The 24,306-nt window shown below is 50.1% G+C and overlaps 1 protein-coding gene across 1 annotated transcript in view; it reads right to left on the reverse strand.

Annotated features, from left to right (window-relative positions):
* Nucleotides 1-24,306, reverse strand: part of MICALL1 (MICAL like 1) — a 428,596-nt gene that overhangs the window by 196,462 nt on the left and 207,828 nt on the right. Inside the window, exon 13 of the mRNA XM_086962863.1 lies at nt 331-424. Coding sequence (XP_086818989.1) covers nt 331-424 — 94 coding nt within the window. The remainder of the gene's footprint in view (nt 1-330; nt 425-24,306) is intronic.

Below are 24,306 nucleotides of genomic sequence, written 5' to 3' on the forward strand. Positions count from 1 at the left end.
AACATTGCAATGTTCTATCGTTAAGTGATGTAATGTATTTGTTTATGTGTACTTACTTGACTTTATGGAATAATTTCCAAACAAATCAAGTTTTGATGATGGAAGAGACTGCAGACAGTTGCCTTACAGCATCAGTACGTGTCCGATTACAATAAAAGGCCCTTTGCTATATACCTTGTTGGTTGAGGATTCAAGTGGAAATGGGAAGAACCCAAACATCAAAATCAAAATTTTCCTTGTGCATCGGAGCTGCATCTGTCAAATTGGCCCTATGAAATGCAGGTTTTGCTACAGCCATCTTTACTCATGGTGCGGAAGAAGCACACTTACACATAGACAAGCTCAGACTCCCGCCGCACCAGCATGTGCTTCTCATGGATCAGCCTGAACCAGTCCACCAGCAGCTCGTCATCATCCTCGGTCTCTGCAAAGCAGGGGGTAAATATGAGAGGAATGGTCAATTCTGGGTAGCAACCTATCACACAGAGAAAGAAGGTACAATGAAGGATAACTATCCTACCACAGATGGTTCAGAGGAAGTACCCTATAAAATGAGATGGCTAGTAGAGCATGGGAAATTATTCAATCACACCAAAAAGGATGGTTACAACCAACAGAAGTGATCTTGCCACTCCTGGAGTGGATATGTGTTTAGTATATGCTTTGAAAGGTACAAGAAAATACAAAGGGTTGGTACACGCACTGCAAACTACTTCACCATATCCAGAGAGCTGACATAGGCCTGTGTAACTAACACACAACACAGATAGCTGGCTAATCCGTGGCAAACCTCATACTGACACCAAGATGGGTGTCACTGTTCTAGGTAACCACTAAAATTAGAGGGAAAATGCACTGGGGGTAAACTACCTCCCATAGTCAGAGGGGTGTCATGCCTCTAAAACTTCCTACGGCTCAGAGAGCAATAGTGTTTAAGTAGCACTGCTTTTCAGATGTGTGACCTACTGGCCCACTGCTGTGCCGATGTTTATTGAAATGCATTCAGACAAGAGCCAGAATTCAAGAAAATTGCTGGCAGAACACCACAGGTATGCCTTAGCTTAGACAAAATTCCTATGGCCGAGTAGCACTCATCACACTGTACAGCCTTTCACAAAAAGGAACCCACTTATTAGCGCCTTTTTGTAAACAACTGATATTCAGTGCTGTGTTTCTCCCCTGCTATGTTTGTGCTACACAAGTAGCACTATACACACAAATCATATAAACAATTGAACTGTCACACAAGAAAGGTAGAAATCTTCTGAGCATAAGTTAAACATTCTCCTTACACACATAAAAAGGGTATATCCCAGTTTGAATCATGTGTGGCTGTAGGTACACATGCTCTGCATACTCCTGCCATCTAGTTTTGGCCTGGATGTTTGCAAGATGTTTTTCTTCGCAGAAGTCTTTCAAGGCACAAGGTAGAGTGACTCCTCCTCTTGGTGATAATGTGTATGGGCATCAACTTTTTATTTTAGATTGTTTTCTTTCCACTACCGAATTTGGACATGTGCTCCTGTGCTCTGGTTCAACACCGTTGCGGTGCTCGGTTTGGTTCACACAGAACCTTACGTCCATCGGAACTGTACTTCGATTGTGTTCCTCTTCTTTCCTGTGCGGGTAAACGTTCAAAGACTTTGATTGAGCTGAGATCGTATTGGCGGCCCCTTCTGCACCTCACCCGTCCCGGCCTTCTCCCATCTCTGTTCTGTCTCTCCACCATGCCTCAATGGTGATGGAACTGATGCACTTTCAGAGGTTGTCTAGTTGCTACACGAAATACCATCGGACCAACCTACATCTGATCTGTAATTTGTGGCTGTAACCGTAACCCACCAATAGCCAACTGGAATGCCTGCTGCTTCTTCCGCTCCAAGAAGACTCTTTGCAATCATCAGAACTGTAGACTCGAGATGTCACGGAGGAGCGTGGAAGGCACACCAGACCTTTTCAGTTCCAACGACATAAAGGGGGAACAACACCCATAGCCATTGACTGCAGATGAAGAAGCTTTACCGCCATGAAGGCAGCTCCCACTTGTAGATGGAAGACCTTTCACCAGCTGAGCAGTGTGTGTACAGCACCGAAACCTTGCAAGACCAAGCACTTCCTCGGGTTCAAGCCCGGTGCCGACTGCAACCGACTGATGTTGGTTACCGACCACCATCGCCGGTGCCTACATTGCCTGGGGCTCAACCACGATGACAAGTCGTGCCCCGACTGTCGGGCCTTGATGTCGAAGGCTAGGCGGGAGCGGTCCCGTAAGCGCCTCGAGCTCTGGCAGTCGGCCCACGCCGCTCGAGGTCCCGGTCCGGATGGAGGTCGCGGGGCCGGAGTCCTCATAGCTCGGCGAGTCGGCACCACTCGTCGGGCTCCAAGTCCTCAAGTAGGAGGCACAAGAAGTCGAAGAGGCGACATAGCTCTTCTGACATCCCCCCCAGACGCTCGCTCGACGCGGCCGGGGGTTTGGGCGACACCACCCATGCGGTTCCGCCAGAGCCGCAGGCGTCGCAGCCTGCTCCATACCTGCCGGCCCCTGGGCAGAACGCGACGCTAGAGGAGATCGATGCCTTCCTCATGGCCATGAGGTCGGTCTCTCCTCCGTCGGGTTCCGCAGCGCCTTCGGTCCAAGCGGCCCCGACTGGGAGCCCAAGCGGGCCGGGTGCTTCGGCGCCGTCGACTACTTCGGTCCCGATGCCGCAAGGTCCCGCTGGATCCGGTTACGGGTCGCCGCTGGTCGATCTTACGACCCGCCGGCGTCGGCCCCTAGGGTGTCATCCCCGGCGTCGTCCCCGCACGACGCCGTCCCTGGTCTACCCCTCGGTCTGGATCCGGCGTCGGAGCGGCGTCGATCGACGCCGCATTCAGCGCCGGCAGAAGCAGAGTACTTCAAGGATCTGGATCCATCCCTTACACCTGAATTTCAGGACATGGACGACGAGGGGGACTGGGGGGGGGGGGTCTGTGGACCCCCTGGCACGTGAGTGCCATTCATTTTTAAGACTGGACACATGAACTAGGGGAAGCCAGTGGCCTGGATACCTCCTCAGACACTGGTTTTGTCTCCCCTCCTACCGTGGCTACAGAGGAGGGGGCTGCTTATAGTGTGGTGCTGATGAGGGCAGCCAAGGCCTTGGCTCTTGAGCTCCCCGTCGCAACAGTGAGGTCTAACATCCTCACAGAGGTTCTTAAACCGCAGGCAAGCTCACCAGAGCCTCTACCACCGTTTAAGGAGGCTCTCATGGACGTCCTGTTGGGCACTTGGTCCAGGCCCACTACAGGTCCCCCTGTAGATAGGAATATCGCTAGGCGCCACCGCCCAGCTCCGGGCGACCCTAGTTTCTTGTCCACCCACCCCACTCCAGAGAGCCTGGTTATCCAGGCCTCTACTTCCCAATCTGCATTCCCGATGGCACCACCAGATCGGGAATCCAAGAGGTATGAACAGTTCGGAAAGAAGATGTTCTCCTCCCTTAGTTTGGGTTTGCGGTCGGTCAACACTGCATGCCTCTTGGGCCGTTACGCCCACTCTTTGTGGGATACAGTTGCGGCCGTGCTGCCTGAGTGCCTGGAGGGCGAAGCTCGCTCAAGCCCTCGCGGAGGGAAGAGACGCAGCGCGGTACTCTATACGATGTGGACTGGATACCACAGACTCGCTAGGAAGAGCGATTTCCACGTTTGTGGCGGTTCGCCGCCACACATGGCTGAGGTCCGGCAACTTTTCAGCCGGTTTTCAAAACACCCTTATGGACATGCCATTTGATGGCAGCCACCTCTTTGGTGGTGTTAGAACTGGCTATTTCTGGTAGGCTAAGGCTGACGCCAAAGCCAGGCAGAAACCACCATTCTAGTCAGGGCAAGGAAGTCACACGCCAAGATAGCCTCTGCTCACCCCCTTGGTAGCTTGGCTAAAGCAGTAAGGCTAAACTCGGAGGCAATGTGTAAAGCATTTGCGCCAGCGCACAACAGCAACAACATACTAGGCACACCACAAAAGAGACTCCACTCAAGGTTATTATAAAAATAACTTTTGTATTGTAAAAACATATCAGATAAAATCACACATATACATTGTGCCAACTGGCACAGACAATATTCACAGGGATTATGTACACCAGACAGGGCCACATGGGCGCCTGTCAGAATCAGATATAGTACTTCTAGATACAGTGTAGAATATAAAGTCACTTCTAGAATAAAGAATAAAGGTAACATAAAATAATAATCAAAGATAACCAGTAACCACTGGTAACAGGAACCAGGACCTTACTAGGACCACCTGTACTAAGAAAGCAGAACCACCTAAGTATCACACAGCATTTAGGGGTCTAAGAAAGAATACATTACTCATGATGCAATAAACCTACATTCAGAGGAGTAGAAAAGAAGAACACATGATGACTAAACATTCAGAGGTGTTCAGAATAGAGCACATGATGCAATAAAATACATTCAGGGGTGCAGCGCAAGAAGACACATGATGACTAACCATTCAGAGGTGCAGCGCATGGAAAGGAAGACACATGATGCAGTAACACATTCAGAGGTGCATAATAAATCAATAGCGCAAAAACTCACATTAGCAATAACTATTAAAAAGCATAGAAATCACATTGCGCCAACACTACATAAGCCACTACCTGTGGCAGTCCCTAGGCCAACTGGCCTTGTGGGGCAAAGATGCCCTGAGTCCAAAGTCAGGGTGCGCTGCCATGCAGCGCCAGTCACAAAGTACACAAGCCTAAACGTGGCAGGTGCCCACAAAGTGCTGGGCATCGCAATAAAATAAACTGCGACAGGGTCCTCACTGACCCTTGGGCGCAAACTGCGCCATGCTGGAGCCACACAGGCTCTGGGACACATATAGGCCCCTGGAGCCCTCTGGCTCTTCAACGAAATACCCCCTCTGAGCCTAGCAGGCTCTTAGAACATCTGTGGGGTCGTTGGAGCCCCCTCTGGGGCTCGACGTCATGGAAATGGCCCCCGAGTCTCTCTGGGCCCGTAAAACAAATCTGCCCCCTTAGAGCCTCCATGGCTCTGAACACAACGATAGGGGCAAGGAGCCTCTCGGGGCTCTACACGCGTTGGGGCGACCCGCTGCCAACCGGGGCCGCCCTTGAAGCCCTCATGGCTTCCCTCTGACCTGAAGCGCGAGCTCGCGCTACTGGGGGGGGGGGGGGGGGGGGCGGACACCCACAATGTGTCCCGGCACCCCTCCCCTTCTCCGGCCCCACTCACCGGTCGCGCGCCGTCTTCTCTCTCTCCCTGGGGCTCCCTCAGCACACGGGAGCCCCAGCAGCGGGCCACGCTTCACCCGGTCCCCCATCTCGGGACCGAGACTTCGGAAAGCGGAGCTCTCGTGGCTCCAGGCTCATTCTTCGGCCTGACTCCCTCATGGCGGCCTCAGCAGACACCCGGGAGCCAGCCAATGGCAGTGTGGCTCCCGGGACAAGCCTCCGATGACGCTGACGCCTCAGCCAATCGCTGCACGGCTCTGCCAATGACGCGGCGGGGCTGGTGCCAATCCCAGCGCGGCGTCACTGAGGGGGCTCGTCGCGCTCCGCCAATGGGAGCGCGGATGCTTCGGTTTATCTCGGCAATCCCCGGCCAAGGGCTCTGATGAATGTGGGCCCCGGGCAGCGGCAGAGAAAAGCGGAATAAGGCAAATAAAGCGCTCTCAAGCGCTGCAGGCCATTCCCAGCGCTCCCCAGCGCTGAAGGTCCCGAAAAAGCGCCCTCAGTACTAGAAGGGGGAAATAAAGCGCTCTCAGCGCTAAGAAGGACAAATCCAGCGCTCCCAAGCGCTATAGCAAAGAAAAAGCACTTCCAGGTGCTTAGGGGAGCAGAAAGTCCAGCAAAGTCCCCCCCTCAGCCTAGGCAAGGCAGAGAGGTCCCCCAGAAGTCCTCCAGGCATCCAGGGGCTGCAGCAGGCAGGAGGACAGTCAGGAAGAGTCCATCAGAGGTCCAGGAGCTGGGCAGGGCCCAGGGATTCCCCTGAGCCCCAGCAGCAGCATGCCCCTGGCAGATTCAAGTTAGAAACAAGAACATTTTGGAAGGGGACACAGCCCCTTCTTATACACTGAAAAACCTTTGAAGTCCTTTGAAGCAGGCAGTGTGAGAACCAGCTAGACTGGTTTAGAGGGAAGTCCCCTTCAGTATCAGGGACAGAGGTGTCAGTCGCCCAGCGGGAGGTGGAGCCAGCTTTGTAGTTAGGCAGGCACAGCCCTTCACTATCAGGTGCCATCTCCTCCCACTTCCCTGGCAGCAGATGCTGCCTTTCATCCATGGGCTGACTCAGACAACCATTTGGGCTCTCTAGCCCCTGTCATCCTCAAACCAGACAGTCAATCCACAAGCAGGCCCAGGCACTCTGGGCCAGTCTTACCAGCCAATCACACGCTAGCACCAACTTACACAAATATTCCAACTTCCAAAAGTAGTACTTCTAGACTAGACACAGTCATGCCGCATACATCATTTTGCAGCATTCACTCTCACGAGTTCATACATACTAAAATCGCCCCTGCACTCCCCACACATCAGGAACTACCATGGGCATACATATTCCCCATTCATTCCTATGGGAGGGCAGGTCACTCACCACACATACAGAGAGCTCAAGCACTTTACACTGTACCACAGTGAAAAAGTGCGCAGAGGCCTAAAATCACCAACACCAGGTTCCATAAACAGGCTAGGAAAAAGCGAAAAGTCTAGGGGTGAACCTGCCCAACGGGCCGGGTCCAACAGGTGGCAAGGCAGATCATGCGCTGGAACGCTTCAAGGACTCCAGGGCTACGGCCAAGTCCTTGGGCCTGTCGGCCCGGCGTCTGCAATCTTCTGCCCAGCGCTCCTTTCGTGGCTATGGAAGGGGTGCTCCCACACGTCCTGCCAGCCACGGGCTGCAGACTAACATTCAGCGCGGTGGCGGACGTGGTTACCGTTGCGGCAGTAACAGGGAACAACGGCGCAGCCAGCCCACATCCACCCCCGCAGCATCCGCCTCATAGCCTTCCTAGTCTGAGCTTTCAGGCCCATTTAACGCCAGTGGGGGGCAGGGTTCCCCATCACCTCCTCCACTGACATACTATCACATCGCGGACAGGTGGGTGCTGCAAATCATCCGAAGGGGCTACTCCCTCCCCTTCGAGGTGACCCCTCCAGCCATGCCACCGCAGTACCACCGCATGTCGGGGATCACTTGCAACTTCTACAAGAGGAAGTTTTGGCGCTCTTGGCCAAGGGGGCCATTGAGCGCGTTCCTGGGCCAGAAGTAGGATGTGGTTGTTACTCCTACTACTTTCTGGTTCCCAAGAAGGGCAAAGGGGGCTGAGTTCAAGATGCTGACTTTGGCTCAGGTCTTAGCTGCCCTGGACCCGGGAGACTCGATGGTAGCGTTGGACTTGCAGGACGCATATTTTCACATCCCCGTCCTGCCGGCCCACCGGCGCTACCTGCGGTTCACGGTAGGCCATGAGCACTTTCAGTTTACTGTGCTCCCCTTCGGCCTTACCAGCGCCCCACGGGTGTTCACGAAAGTGATGGCAGTGGTCGCAACTCATCTGTGCAGGTTAGGGGTTTCAGTCTTCCCCTACCTCGACGACTGGTTGTTGAAGGCGGGCTCGCCCCAGACAGTTGTCAGCCACCTCCAGACCATGGCTGAGCTCCTGCACCTGCTGGGGTTCTCCATCAATGTGCCGAAGTCACACCTGTGTCCCTCTCAGAAGCTCCTCTTCATCGGAGTGGTTCTAGACTCTGCGCAGTTTCGGGTTTATCCTCCAGAACAGCGGGTTCGGGATATTCAGGCTCTGATTCCGATCTTTCAGCCGTTATCTCGTGTCTCGGTCAGGTTGACGCTGCAGCTTCTGGGGCTGATGGCCTCCTGCATCCTTCTGGTGCATCACGCCAGGTGGCGGATGCAGACTCTGCAGTGGGACCTGAAGTTTCAGTGGGTCCAGCATCAGGGCAACTTGTCCGACCATGTCTTGATCTTGAAGGGCACTGCAAGACAGTTGCAGTGGTGGCTCACGGACCGCGAATGGGTCAGCAGCAGATCCCTTTTCCTACCCCAACCGGAGCACGTAGTTGTGTCGGGCGCGTCCCTCCAGGGCTGGGGGGGGGCCACATGGGAGAGGCGGAGATCAGAGGCCTCTGGCGGAGTCCCGGCTCCAAATCAACCTTCTGGAGCTGAGGGCGTTCCGACTTGCACTTAAGGCATTCCTCCCCTCTGTTCGGGGGAGTATAGTGGGGATGTTAACGGACAACACCACCGCCATGTGGTACTGCAACAAACAGGGCGGGGTGGGGTCGTGGACCCTATGCCAGGAGGCTCTGCACCTCTGGCAATGGCTGGAACATCAGGGAGTGACCCTGGTGGTTCAACACCTGGCAGGTTCCCTGAACGCCAGGGCGGACAAACTCAGCCGTCGGTGCATGATGGATTACGAATGGCGTCTGAACTCGGACGCTCTTTCAGAGGTTCTCCTCTTTCTTCTTTCTCTTGCCCAGCGGGGCTCTGCTCTGGGCACTCTGAAGGGCTACCTCTCTGCCATTTCCGCCTTCTTAAGGCTCCCTGATCAGCCCTCTTTGTTCAAGTCCCCAGTTGTAAATAGGTTTTTGAAGGGCATGACTCATATGTTCCCTCCTGTTCCTTTTGTGATGCCTCAGTGGGACTTGAACCTTGTTCTGACTTATCTGATGTGCGCTCCCTTCGAGCCACTTCATAACTGTCCTCTTCGTCCCCTTACTCTTAAGACTGCATTCCTGGTTGCCATCACCTCTACCAGGAGAGTGAGTGAGCTCCAGGCTCTATCTTCTCAACCTCCTTTCCTTTCTGTCCATCCGGACAAAGTTGTGTTGCGGACAAGACCCGCTTTCCTGCCCTAGGTAGTCACAGCCTTCCACATTAGGCAGTCCATCACCTTGCCCACTTTCTTTCCGCCTCCGCATCCCTCGAAAGAGGAAGAGAGGCTCCACCGTCTGGACCCAAAACGTGCGCTCTCTTTCTATCTGGATCTCACACGCCAGTTCCAGGTGGATGACCAACTCTTAGTTGGTTACATGGGCGCTAAGAAGGGACGGGCGGTGTACAAACAAACCATTTCTCGATGGGTCGTCTTGTGCATCAAGGCTTGTTACTCTCTGGCTAGAAAGGAGCCTCCTGTGGGGCTACGTGCCCATTCCACTCGGGCCACGATGGCTACTACTGCCCTGGGCCAGGGAGTTCCCTTGCAGGACATCTGTCAGGCAGCTACATGGGCCTCACTGCACACGTTCGCAAGACACTACTGCCTGAACAGCCAAGTCCGGAGAGATAGCTTTTTCGGCCGTTCCGTTCTCTAGGACTTTCGGGTGTGATCATTGGTTCGCAGACCCACCACCGGGGTTGGTATTGCTGGGGTATCTTTTCTAAGGTAAGGAATCTAATACTAAACTGTTTTTTTCAGATGCACAAGTTACTTACCTTCGGTAACGATATATCTGTAAGAAACAGTAGTTAGTATTAGATTCCTTACCGCACCGCCCCACCCATCCTCCCTGTGAGAAGTTGGCCTGATATATAGTGCTCACTATTCTAGTGATCACTGTGTATCATTCCAAACGACCCTTATTGATGATTGGTTGTAAGTCAACCTTATAGACCAGCTATCCTAGTAGCATGGACAAGAGCAGTCTTTAGGCTAAACTCTAGAGGGCGTGTTAAGCCAGCTGTTATACCATCACATATACCCCTTGAACACCAAGTGAAAGGACACCACACAAGTTGTTATGAAAATAAAAGGATATTTATTTATAACAAGTCTACCCTGAACTCTTTATGAGTCAGGGAGCTAAGCACACAACAAAACTCTTACGAAAATACTTTAAGTTGCACAATTTACACAAATGCCCGAGGGGCACGAAAAACCATATACTACAAAAGTGGAATGCGAAATACTAGCAGGTAAGTAACAAGATCCAGAGGCTTCAAGATCGATAGGACTACACTACAGAACCCTAAGGTTAGGAGCAGGAGGCCTAGGGAGATCGGGTGCAGAGTGTGCACTCTCACGCGGGATGCGGGACAAAGTCTATGGATGCTAGTTTTCGTAAAGTTACAGTTATCGGACGAATCCGACTAGATAGGCTGAAAACGAAAAAGGATCTGGACACTTAGATAGTGAACCTATGTTAGAGCACCGAAATGCTCAGGTGACCTAGCCCAGGGGCTGCGGCTGCATAGGGTTCAAAAGACGTCGGGAATCCTCGTTACAGTCTATGGAGCCTGAAAGAAGATGTTGCTGGCAGGCGACCAATGAAGAAGTTCGATGTGATCCAAGCCTGGATCGGTGATGGAGACGACCTGAAAGCAGAGGGGACTCAGTTCTTAATCACTAGCCAGTGATTAGGTCGGCACCAGGATGGCACCGGATGAAGTCACCTCGACCAGGTGAGTGGGCGACGCTGGGCTCTGCAGTCTCTCGGACCAGGAGGCGTTGTCGGCGACCAGGATGGAGGTGTGAGCTGTCCCACGAAGGTGTCTTCTGTCGGCGATGCTGGACCCAGGATTGGGGCAACAACCCTTGGCAAAGGCAAGCCCACACGGTGGATTCAAGATGGCGTCTGGAGTGGAGCAGGAGGTTCAGGGGTGCTCCTCTCTTGGAAGGGTGCAAGGGCCAGTCTGGAGAAACCAGACCAGTTGTGTAATCGTCGTGGTTCGGCGTCAGGAGGGCCACTAGCCAGCAGGCAAGTGACCGGACAACGCGGTGAGCAGCAAAGAGCAGAAGGGCCCCACGCAGATCTCGTGAATGCTGGGGGGCTGGACTTCGGTGCTGGAGCTGCTCAGGGTTAGGGCTTCTCAAACCCCAAAGCACTCACTCGAGGATCCCTCGGCGGTCGTGCTGGATAAGCGTCGTGCAGTTTTGAAGATGGCCGGTCCCTTCAGGTCTCGTCACACCCACGAATCTCAGCTGGGCTGATGATGCAGGTAGAGGTCAGAGATGCCAGGGAATCCGGGTCTCGTCGAGCTGGGCAGTCTTGATCCGGAGGATGGACTTACAGCAAACCGCATGCGCTTAGATGGTGCCCGCTGGTGCAGGGTGGCTACTCCTTAGCCACAAGGGAGAGTCTTCAGAAATGTTCAAGAGTTCTTTCGTGGAAAGTAGTCAAGATTCAGAATTATCTAATTTGGGAAGGGGGCCCGCTCCTACCTTTATTCTAAAAAAAAGGGCTGGCACGCGACTAGGTCCTGCCCATGGGTGGGACCAGGAGGGGGGTGGTTACACCCCTCTCCCTTGTCCGGACTTTCCCCAGCTCAGGGGCTGGTGTGCCCCTGGAACTGGTTCAAGCCGGCATATGCACAGTGAGCATCGGGGTGCCACTTGCAGTCACCTTCCTCTCAGCCTTGCCTACCTGGGATACACAAAACCCTGTCTGGGATGGTGCTAGCACCGCCCCTGACAGGAAACCCTTTGTCCAAGCTCTCCTCGCTGGAAGGACTCCCAGCAGCAGGAGGTCAGACTTGTGTCTGTGGTGGCAGCATCCATTTTGTGATGCTGAGGCTCGAGTTAGCTTTAACCGGGGTTCACAGTTACATACATGTTTTGTCCCTCTAGAAGGGAGGAATGCTAACCCCGTCGCCAGAATTGGCGAGGGGTTAGTATTCCAATTCGTATGACACCTTACTCGACATGTTTTGATAAAGCGATACCAAAGTTGGCAAATAACCGCGAGGATTATAAGGCACTTAAGAGTATATGGTACGCGTTATCATGGAACAGCTATTAGGACTTGGTTCCGCAAGCTGCAAACGGGCTCAGGTCATGCCAGAGCACCATCTCACATCGTGCAGCCAGTTGTGTCAGATTTAGATGGCCAGCCAGGGGTGGCATAATACATGCTGCAGCCCCTGGTAGGCCCTGGGTACACCTATGCCCTGGATACAGGGTCTGATAAGGTGGCCCAATACCAATTGGTAAATGCACCTAAGGTGCATGTGTCAAGTTAGAGAGAGAACAGCTAGGCTGTGGGTCTGATTAGCAGACCCACAGCCAGGGAAAGTCGTAAACCAGTGAAGCAAAAAGCAAAAATCTGGGGTGATCATAGGATTGCAGACCCTACTCTCCTACACTCCCCGTTCTGTGAACCGATATCTAGGGTTAAGGTCATCCCCTTTCAGGGCCCTAGTTTTCATGGCACCAGTGTTGGTTTTTATCATGGCTCTGCGTTTCTGGCGCGGAAAAGCTGTGCATAAGAACTGACGTCAGCGCGCGAGGGCGGCGTCTAGTACTCAGACAACGTCATCCCAGCGCCAACGACGGACGCGGAGCCACAGACGACGCCTACCGACGAACAGGGGTACTGCTACGCAAAATTTTCCCGATCCAGTCTGACGCCTGGGGTTATTCTAAGGTAAGTAATCTAATACTAACTACTGTTTCTTACAGATATATTTTTACCGAAGGTAAGTAACGTGCTTCAAGGCAACAGCAACTGGTCATCCACACTCACACTGGCCACATCCTTGCCCGACTTTAAAGACCTCCTACTCCATCCTCAACAGCAGCTCCTTCCATGAAGCTTTGGATGCTCCTGTTCCTGCAAAGCTTCACATGAAGACAGGAAAGGATGCTAGCCCCTTACCTCTTGGAACACCATCACCACCCATTCCCCCACCTTTGCCTTCGCCCTCACCACCTCCTTCTACCAGGGACCCCCTTGACATTACACCTCAGAGGTCTCCACATTCTGACACAGGTGGGCGTGGTGAGGGGTGGAAACGTTTGATACTCCTCCACAAGGTGACTCAGGGATTGCTATGATATAGAGCCACCAGGGCACACAGACCTGTTCCCTGGCCGCTTCTCCCCTCCTGATGACTCTGCATCCTTCCAACAACTGATTAGTAGAGCTGCCTGCTTCCATAAGGTGGAACTGTACAGGGAGCCCTTAGAAGAGAACTTACTTTTCGGAAGCCTTTCCTCCACTCACCGCTCCACCCAGTATCTCCCAATGCTCAAGGGGATGCTTCGCCACGCCCCTGATATTTTTAAAGACCCGACAGAGCTAGGGTTATAACACCTAGGGTGAACAAAAAAGGTTCCCCACCCAACCTTATTTATATTTGTGCAAATCTTCCTCCCAGACTAACTTGTCATCACCAGTGCCCGTAAACAAGCAAACTCTAGGCCAACGCAGAAACCTCACCACCAGATAAAGAGAGCAAATGCGTGAGGAAAAGGGTGGTAGTGTAATCAATCAACCACTGGCATATTGCAAATTCCATGGGGCTCCTTGCAAGATAGGACCATGCCCACTGGGACCAAATGGAGGAGCTTCTCCAATTACTCCCTCAGAAGCAAAGGAAATGTGGCCAGGAAATAGTATCAGAGGGCAAGTTTATTTCTAATGCTTCCATTTGCTCTGCCCTGGCCTTAGTTCAAACCGCGACTAGGAGGGTGAATACTAGTATTCTCCGCAGACATGCATTAAAAAAAAAAAATAGTAATAGCAGCATACATCTTGACCAGAAATTACAGTCATTGTTTATCATGTTCGTCACAGTACATTTCAATTACATGAGACTGACATACATATACAGTACATCATATGATACATCAGATTCTGCAGCATCTAAGTAACATTCTTGCAGTACTCTCTAGGGCACCCAGTTGCGCTCTTATCTATGTTCAATTAGTATTACTTCATACTTCTGCTTGAGTGTGCCTTCTAATTTGTGCAAACTTTCATATGCTACACGTTTCGTATTCAGTGTGTCTAATCCGCATTCACATTTTCCTCCCCTATTTCTAGGCTAAGTAAGATTGATATGGCTCCCAGCAATTTTGGGGTCTTTTTTTGGGGGGAAGCAGCTCATTGTATGCATTGGTTTGTGTGTTACAATAAAGCATGTCTGTGTGCCAATCTTCAATTGTGGGCGTCGGCCCTCTTGCCCCTTTCATAGCTACCCTTCTTTTGGCTAATAAAAGGCCTAAGGCTATCAATGGTCTGACTGACTTCTTCACTCTCAGATCATGTCCCAGCAGTGCCATCTTGGGATCCGGTTCTAAGTCTGCGCTCACTATGGTCCCTAGTTCATGGAATATTTTGCCCCAGTACTCGTAAATCCCAGGGCAGTGCCAGGCTGTGTGCATAAACCCAGCATTATACTCGCTGCATCTTTGACATTTCGAATCCTCTTTCAGCCCGTACTGGCATTGTCTTTCAGGTGTGTAGTAGGCTCTATGTAAAAACTGAAAGTGTATGAGCCTATGCCTACCGTTCATGGAAATTGTTTTAGTCCGATTGCAGCAATACTGCTACTCCTTGTCATTGATAGGACTGCCCACATATTGCTGCCAATCCAGTCGAACCTTAAGCATTCCTGGCCTGTGCGCTGGTGTAAAAGTTTGTTATTAGTTTGATGGGCGTATCTGTCCTTATCAAGGTCGTGTGTCCATGGGTTGTGGTTCCACCATGTATTTCCCTAATAGCTCTTGCATTGTGTGTCTGGCGTGGTGGTAGTGGTATCTGGCCAACCCTGTTGTGTGTTGGGTCCTTTCCCTGATGCTGTCCCAGCATCTCATCTTCCCATTTATAAAGAAGTTGCCCATAGTGTTGAGCCCCAGAGTGCTTAGTGCCTTCCTTGTCCCCACCCCCCTTCTTGGCCCATTGGGAACCACAAACACCAGTGCAGCTGTACATCTGGAGAGTATAACAATCCACATGTTTGTCTATTCAGTAATGCATGCCAAGCCTGTGTCGTGACAGCTAGGGTGTCAAAAACCCCATGTCGTCGTGTTGGGTTGCAAAGTCTGTGGTAGAGTAACCGGGGAGGCTGCATCCCTCTCCAGATATAAGTGTGTCGTCGTTGGTGAATCATGGATCCAGTAGTGCACTAACGCACTTTGGGCTGCTCTATATTACATCTCTATGCCAGGAGCGTTAAGGCCACCCTGATCATGAGGTAAGGTGAGTCAATCTCAATGCACTTTAGGCTGTCGTCCCGCCCAGGCCAATCTGATCATAATCGAGTGCAATCGCTGGAAAATTGTGTGGGATAATAGCATCAGTATGTTTTGAAACAAGAACAGGAATCTCTGCATAATTATGATTTTCACTGATGCTACCTGCCCCACTACTGACAGAGGGAGCCTAATCCATCTGTCTACATCTTGCATGAGCCTCCGAATGGCTACCTAATAGTTCTTGAGTAGTACCACCGAAAGGTCTGTATGAATCCAAATACTCAGATACCGTACTGAGTCGGTTGTCCATTTAAGTAGGTACTCTGACCTTGGCAAGTCCGTGACGGGGAGAGGGGGAAAATAATCAACTTGGGCATTTAGGCATAAAGCTACCGTCTTCGCGGACGCGGAGCGGCAGATACTGCCATACAGCTTTGTTGTGATTGTGTGTTAAACACTGCTTTATTCACTGCATTTTAAAAATTTTATTTGATTGCCACTGGGTGATTTTAAAAGAATGATTGCTCTACCAGTTAATGCTCACCTGACCACTCGTCGGCAACTCTCCGGTCCAACACGGTTTATCCCTATGACTGATTGTGTGGAGAGAGTAAGCCGATCTCAGGGGGCCGAGAACGGGCGCCATCTTTGTTGCGGTTAGCGCACTAGTGTTCATGGGCATTTAGGCATAAAGCTACGGCCTTCGCGGACGCGCCGAAGGCGCGCCTTGGGCAAGCCCGTCTGCACCTGAAAGCTGCCAGGACACACTGCCCATTTTTCTCCCTGGTCCACACATGCCTTTAACATATGCCAAACATACACCACTGGATTTAAGAAACGAGGTCTCCTCGATGGGTTGTGGGGGAAAGGCAGTGGTAGAGTTTGAGGGCATGGCCAGTAACTGCCCGCAATGTGGTTGGCTGTTAGGTTATGCGCATAGCACTATTGGCCTTGCTAGCGGCCATCCCGCAGACTGGCGAGTACCATTGGAACCGACTGCAGGAGGAAAAGCGGAAGAGGAGTGGGCAATAAACTGCCTTCCAAGGTTTATACCTTAATGCCAGGGAAGTTTGGGACCTTCTGGATGATTTAAAGCCAGATATCTGTTTTTTTACAGAGGTCTGACTGCACACTCAATCAGCTTCTTCCGTAGCAATAGCCTTTCCTGCAGATTATACAGTGGCGAGATTATATAGAACAGGCAAAAGGGAAGAGGGTTGGCTATAGTTACCCGCCCAGCCCATCAAACAAAAATCCTATATACGATCTCAACCCCCAGTATGGAATTGATGATATTTAAACTGGAACCTGCCCTAGATATTAAGCTGATGAGAGCAGTAGTATACCACCCCCCGGGGAAAGCAAAAAGAACTTCTGCGTGTCATTACAGAACAACCTGGCTCCTTACACCATGCAAGCCGACAACTTTCTACTCATAGGCGATTTTAATCATCACTTAGATATCAGCTCGAACTCTGACTCCCTGGGCTTATTAGCAGCCATGGAGTACTTAGCCTTTATCCCAGAATTCATAGCCCAACACATATAGCAGGACATACTCTTGATAACATCTTTACGAACATGAAGGATCTCGTAGTAGATCCTCCGTTAGCCTTAAGCTGGACGGACCATATGGTTCTAGGATTCTCCCTGGTTGTTCTGCCACCTTCAAGTCCGGTCCAAGTGACGGAAGAGTTCACGTAGACCATGGAGGAAAGTGATTTTACCAACATTTAAGTCGGCATTTTCTCCCCGTCTTTCAGCATCGGGACGGATAGCAACTCGGCACTTCATATGCTTGAAACCTCTATAACGGCAGCCCTTGATACTATAGCGCCAGCAAAGACAGTTATAGTGAGGGAAAGAGCTGCCCCAGCACCTTGGTACTAAGAAAGCTTGAAGGTAGAAAAAGCTATCTGTAGAGTTGCTGAGTGGAAATTGAGGAAATCAAAGAGGGATGAGGATAAATTGGCTTATAGATCATTACAAAGAACTTATCTTGGTAATTGCAACAGAGCCAGGAGAGCGCACCTAGGGGAAAGAAGCACAGAAGCCAGTAATTCCACCAAAGAGCTCTTCAAGATTCTTAAAGAGTTCACTAATCCAAGAGACAATAACCCCACCCTACCTACTCACTCAAGGGCTATGCGATGATCTTGCCATTTATTTCAAACTGAAAATTGATAAAATCTATAACACGTTTGAGGTGGAAGAGGCTCTCCTGGCACCTACTCCTCCGTTGGAAGATCCATCCACCCCCAGTTTAGAGACCTTTGCAGCCATTACCACCAAGCAAGTGCATACCTTACTGCTACACACCAAATCAGGCTCGCCGTCAGATGTGCCCCCCCCCCCCCCCATTTCTAACAGAGCGGGGCCTCCTTCTTCCCGAGTGGGTGCCGGGTGAGGTGAGGTGATCTCCCACAGAATGCTGGGTGAGTGACAATTCACAGCCTAATGTTTCAAAATTCTGAATTTGGAAGGATTATAATCAGGAGAACCGTACAGCTTCTGATGGGCGAAGAAAACTTTTCTTGTCGCCTTGTTTGTCTAGTTGTGTTGTATTTTAATTACCAAAATACCATCATGCGCCTCTCATACTTTGTTGTCCTTTTTCTTTAGGAGAATAACGAATAGTTGGATAATCACCAGAGAACATTTGGGCTCAAAGTTTCTGGTAGGATCAATCCATATTGTCAATGCACTTAGTTTTCACAAATTGCAGTCGCTTAATATTATCTGGTCCTGAAGAAAGCTTGGACTCACTGTCCACATAAGCTGAAACATGTCGACCTTAATGCACTGCGCCGTTATATAGTCAATTTTTAAGACTATTAGGCGTTGTTTTTAACCTTTGACCCTGGGATAATACCTAATAAACATATTTTTTGTCTCAGGAGCCAATTTTATTTACACTTCACTTTCTTTTTCACTAGCACTGCACTCCATCAGTCCTACTCTTGAAATACTGTGGTTTGGAAAAGTATTTTCAGAATCCATCTCCGCATCACTACCAGGTGCGTTGGGAGAGATTTGGGTTTATGATCTGTATCCCACATGTCGATACTCCACCATAATGGTGGGCTGATGGGAATTTTTTCAAACCCAGCGTTATCATAGTGGTGACGTGTTGGTCTAATGGTCTTTTTTGCGCGACACAACACACAAGCAACCATGTTGACCAGGTAACTCTTATTTGTTTTTTCAATAGGTATAGGGGTTTGAGCTACCGTGGTCGTTAAATATTCCCCTTCGACCCCCCTCACTTGTTTTTTTCAATAACCCCACCCTACCTACTCACTCAAGGGCTATGCGATGATCTTGCCATTTATTTCAAACTGAAAATTGATAAAATCTATAACACGTTTGAGGTGGAAGAGGCTCTCCTGGCACCTACTCCTCCGTTGGAAGATCCATCCACCCCCAGTTTAGAGACCTTTGCAGCCATTACCACCAAGCAAGTGCATACCTTACTGCTACACACCAAATCAGGCTCGCCGTCAGATGTGCACCCCCCCCCCACACACACACACATCATCGCAGACTTGGCACCGGCCTTATCAGCCTCGATCATGGAAGTCTGTACCTTATCTCTGGACGCAGCCGTGTTCCCGTCAAAATAGAAAAAAATAGAAAAGGGCCTATATAAAGCCACTACGTAAGAAACCACTAGCAGATCCTGCAGACCTACAAAACTATAGGCCAATTTCTCCTCTTCCATACTATTCTAAAATCATGGAATCCCTGATTAATCGACAACTATCTGCCTATCTAGAACAATATCATCTGCCTGATCCGTAGTAGTTGGGTTTCTGTGCTGGTCACAGCACGGAATCTGCATTAACAGAGGTTACAGACTCAATAAGGATGCTACTAGATGAAGGAACCCTCGCTATACTAATTCTCCTGGATCGGTCAGCAGCTTTTGACACCATCTCTCACAGTTTCCTTTTGGATAAGCTGCAAGGGATTGGTGTCAGAGGTTCAGCCTTAAACTGGATACATAGCTTACTGACAGACAGAACACAATGTGTACAACTGGACAAGTTTGTATCTCAAACTACAGTGGTGGACAAGGGCTCCATCCTGCACCCGGTTTAATATTTATGTCTCCTCGCTTGCCCCAATCATTAGATCATGTGGATTCTATACAATCTCTTATGCAGACGACACCCAGGTGAGTCCGTATAGGGAAAGACCTCGCTCTGACCAGAGAAAAATGTAAGAGCTGCATGCTAAAAACTGCAACCTGGATGAGCAAGAACTTCTTACAATGCAATTCTAGTAAAACGGAGATCTTGCTATATGGGAAAGCTGAGGAGTTATGAACCAGAGGAACTGGGGGAAGCCCCCATTCCCCAAAAATTTGCTAAGGACCTGGTGTTGGGATTGATGACAAACTCTTGACGGAGGAGCACGTAAAAATCACCTCGGGCAAGTGCTTCGGCATGATGCGCATGTTGAAAAAATTCTTTCCTTGGATTCCCCTCTACACCAGGAAAGTTCTCATTGAGGCGCTTCTAGTCAGTAGACTAGACTATGGGAACTCCCTACTGGTAGGGATCAGAGAAGATCTGTTATCACGGCTGCAGGTTGTAAAAAAAACAACAGCGCGCCTGGCCTTAAACAAGCCTGCACGAACCCCATCATTTCCTCTATTACAGCAACTTCACTGGCTTCCTATTAGGAAAAAAACAATTTTTAAACTCCTATGTCTGGAATTCAAAGCCCTGCAAGGACACGGACCGACATACTTAACCGAGAAGCTGCAATGGTACGATCCAGGGCGCCTCCTGAGATCTAGCAGTCAAAGGCTGCTCCGCACATGCAGAATCAGACCAAGCATTGGCATAGCCAATAGGTCTCGCCTTTGGGACCTTATAAGTATTTAATAATGCAGCACTATCATAGGTGCTACATCAACTGTTGCATGGCTAAACACTTATAAAGTCCCAAAGGCGAGCTATTGGCTATGCCAATGCTTGTTCTTTTTGATGCAGCTAGCAAGCACCACCACTAGGAGGTGCCAAATACTGTGTTTTCTCTTGCACCCAAGTACATGCCTTCCCAATTCCGAGCAGCTCCTTTGAGAAGATCCCAAAAAAGTCTTGGCTCCTGGCCTCATAAACCCTTCAGACCTATCTGAGGCCAGACAGTAACCTGTCTGGCCTCCGGCTGGTCAGGTGAGGGGTGGCGGGGGCATAGAATACCGTTTACAGGAAGAGGCACCGCTATGAATCTAAGAAAACCAGTTGGAAGCACTCCAGCCTTAGATTGATATAATTGTTACTTGTAGTTTAGATGGAAGCACCCTGGTGTAGTTTACATTGAGAATGACGTTGGTCATATGACTTCACTCACAGCTACCAGAAATGAGTCGCCCGGTGCGCAACTCAAATGTCTATGCTGGCACAAAATATTTTACATCCAGATCAAATAGGATTATTGTTCACAAATTAATGTCTTGTCACCTCATGACTGGCAGAGGCAGAGGGGAGAGAAGGACCTTGGAGCAATGGAGGGGCACAGGGCCCTGGAACACAAAGTCTATTGTGGAATGAGGGACAGTAGAGGTGTGGAGCACTCCGGACCCTGGTGGCAGTGGGGCTCTTGGAGCACTGATAAAGGAGAGAGAAGTTGCACCATGGAAGATTTGTAAATGGCTCTGCCCACGTTGTTGCGCTGTCAGAGGTTTGAGCCTGCGGGCTCCTTGCAGCGGGAGCGACAGCTCTGCTGTCGGAGGATTATTAAGCCTGTAAACTCTGTAAAGAAGCGGCCATTGCTCTGCTGTCAGATTGATTCTATAGGTTCTGTGAAAAGCATATCCACAGGCGTAGTTCACATTGTCACTGATATCAGTCCTGCAGGAAGGCACTACGGTGGACGAAGTTACATTTACCCCGAATTCAGTTGCTGAGCAGTCCAGTTTTCACTTCAGCTCTGCTTGAGCCTGTAACATCTACATGCACGAGGCACTGATCTGCTGTCTAAAACACGAGCCTTTACTGGGTAGCCAGACACGCTGATCTGCTGACTGACGCTCAAGCCTGTAAGATCTGTGCAGACAGCGGTGCATCTCTCGGATCCGAGGATCGAACCCGACAGGTATGTGCGGATGAGGAACAGCTCTGCTGTCTCAAACTTGAGCCTGTAAGATCTGTGTAGCCTGGGGCACAGCTTTGCTGTCTGATGACTGAGTCAGATATGTGTCATGTCAGCCTCATGACATGAAAAATACAAAAAGCGCACAGTGACTCAGAGGTTTTGCATACTTGCTGTATGTACACTGAATACAGAGTGAACGGAAGCCAGGCAGACATTTAAAAGACTCACAAACTATGGAAGTAGGATTTTTACAAGTTTAAAGTTGAGTGTCCAGTTCTCTTATCTGACTTTAAGATATCCACTAGGGAGAAGAATGAAAGAACTGGATTTTAAAATAAGCAAAAGTATTTTTCTTTAGACTCTCTTTTGTTCAAGAGGGTAGTTTCTGCCTAAGTTGTGCACAGGCGGGCAGTTTTCACGATACCTCAATTTGCTTGTCCTTGTCTGCTCAACTATATTTGAACGGCTAACTGTAAAGTCTCATTTCCAACACCACCAAATAATTGACTTTGCAAATACAAGGGCAAAGGTTAAAACTTCAAGCCTCCGCAGAGGTGCTGCATTTCATCATTCTCCCGATTCACCCTGCAGTTACCCTCGCTGACTGATGTGCGTAGATCATGTTAAGAAATGTCAGGTTAGCAGAAGGCAGAGCTGAACATGAACAAGCACATCCACACTGTCGGTTGCTAAGGACAGGGACTAGACATTGACGAATGAGTCGTTCAGAAGCACTGTTCGAACAATGAGAGGGGTAACACAGCTGAAAATTGCCAGGCTGCCACTTGTGAAACCAAAACAAGAACAAGCCTGCGAGTGGTGCGCAAGAGCAGCCCATCTGTTTTCCATTTATCGCGTCCGCATCTGGACATGATAATTAAAAACAGATGTGGCCCGTGCGCGTAACCGCAAGCCTTAGGCCGTGGACGGTTAAACTGGCTGGGGAAGGTGGGCATGCACCCGCCTTTACCCAATTGCGTGCTGTTTTTTACGGAAGACGCACGCAAACGCCAAAGGAATGTCAGGACTTCGACCACGAGCTTGCTCTCTTGTGCGCGATGTGCTGGTGAACTCCAAGAGGTCGCTTTCCCATTGCAGCGCCTGCATGCTGCTATAGGCTCGACCTAAAAACAAAGATGGGAGGGCGTGCATTATCTCATCTAGGCCCCGGCCACTGGATTAGCCTACCATAGGAGCTGCGAGCATGTCCTAACCTGTCACAATTCAAGAAGCTTCTCAAAATGTGGCTGTTTTGTTAGAGCACTGTCCACCCGGTAATCTGACACCCAGGCACCGAGAAATCCCCTTAGGGATCATTCGCCACGCCTTACAAATATTAAATATAAATATATTGTTGAGTTAATTCTCAGACCCAAGTGGCACCCAAAGCTAACATAGGGGAGAGATTAGTGTCAGTGTTACAGACGTACAATACTGTGTCATCAGCATACGCTGATATTATGAGGTTATCCCCTGGAAATCTCAGACCCCAATGGCTGTGGCACTCACACAACTCGCAGGCCAGTGGGTCAGCCACAATCGCATAAAGCAGTAACAATAACAGGCATCCCTGTCTGGTCCCCCTGGAGATGCCAAAGGCATCACCGTATAGGTCGCCCACTTTCACCCGGGCTGTCGGTGCAGTATACAATAGTGAGACAAGGCTTATAAAGATGTCCCCCACTCCTATTCTGCGGAGCATGGCAAACATGAATCCCCACTCAACTGAGTCGAATGCCTGCCTTCTCAGCATCTAGGCACACAGCAGTGGCTTTTGTATCTGGGTTCACTCATTGTATAACTCCGAATAACGTCCTCAAGTTGTGTGTCAGAGTTTGCCCCTGGACGAAGTCCGCTTGTTTGGGTCAGAATATCCCCGGCATCAGTGGTGCCAGTCTGTTGTCTAGGAATTTGGCATACATGTTGGTATCTACATTCAGCAGAGATAGCGGCTGGTATGAGGAGCATAATTTAAGCTGCTTACCCAGCTTTAATATTGTCACTATCACAGCTCCACTTGGTTGGGGGGGGGGGGGTGCAATTTTCCCTACCGCTGCCATCTCCTCATATAATGTTATGAGGTGCAATAGTATTAACTCCTGAAACTACTTATAGAATGCCACCGTCAACCCAACAAGTCCCGGTGCTTTGCCCGTTGACATTCTCTGCAGTGCGGTCCTGATTTTCCCAGTTGCAGGGGTGCCATAAGATGCTGCCAGCGCTCTGGCACCAGCCAGGTCATTCTTATGCGAGTCAGGTATTCGGTCAGTGCGCCATTACTGGTTGGGATTTGCGACTGTACAGCGTTTTGTAATAGTTGCTGTACTGTTGTACTATATCTTCTGGGGTAGGAAAATTTCAACCTCCGTCATTTATTATGTCCGTGGTCATATCTGACGTTCTTAGGGTCTGAGTATACCAGCCAATGTCACGCCCAGCCTATCTCGCTCTCCGTAGGAGCGCGCAGTGGCATATTTCCCCATATGCTTGATTTCGTTGTGTGCTAACTCCTGGAAGTTTCTGTTTTATGCCAGCCATGCAGGTGGGCCCCTCTCCCTCCTGCATTGCCCCCTCCATCTTTACTGTGTCTTTCTCTAAGACGGCTAACCTTCCCCTTATCGAGTACAGTACTCACGCATGCTTGGCGATTGTAATCCCCTGGATATAGGCCTTAAAGGCCTCCCATACCCTTCCAAATGACCGATCCCATACGTCGCGAAAAATACTCTTTTATTGCTAGCGTTAGTTCTGTCTTAAAGAAGGTTTCCAATAAAGAGTATGGCGGAAACCTCCAAGTAAAGGCTGGGACTCGACACATTCAGTACTCTAGTGTCAATTGCATTGGGGAGTGGTCAGAGTAGGTCCTGTGGAGATGGGTACAGTCTGAGACTCTTGATTTTAACTAACTGGAAATCAACCAGTGATCTATGCAGGTGTGTGTATCGTTATTTGCATCAAATTAAGGATAGTGCATGCTGCTGCTGAGGCGCGCTTGGTGGGACCTTTAGAGCGGTCAATGTCTAGGTTTAAAATGCAGTTAAAGTCAACCCCCATATCTGTGGGAAGTCTGCCCATTGGTGTAATTTGGCCTCCACGGAGTAGTAAAATAGGGGATCATCATAGTTTAGTCCATATATGCCCATTATTAGGAAGACCATGTCCTGGATCTTTGTATAGCACTGTTAACTGCACCGCGGAGCGTCAGCCCACCCAAATGAGCACCCCTCTAGAATGTGATGTGTAGCCAGCGG

This window comes from Lissotriton vulgaris, chromosome 1_1 (genome assembly GCF_964263255.1).
Source record: "Lissotriton vulgaris chromosome 1_1, aLisVul1.2, whole genome shotgun sequence".
Lineage (NCBI taxonomy): Eukaryota > Metazoa > Chordata > Amphibia > Caudata > Salamandridae > Lissotriton > Lissotriton vulgaris.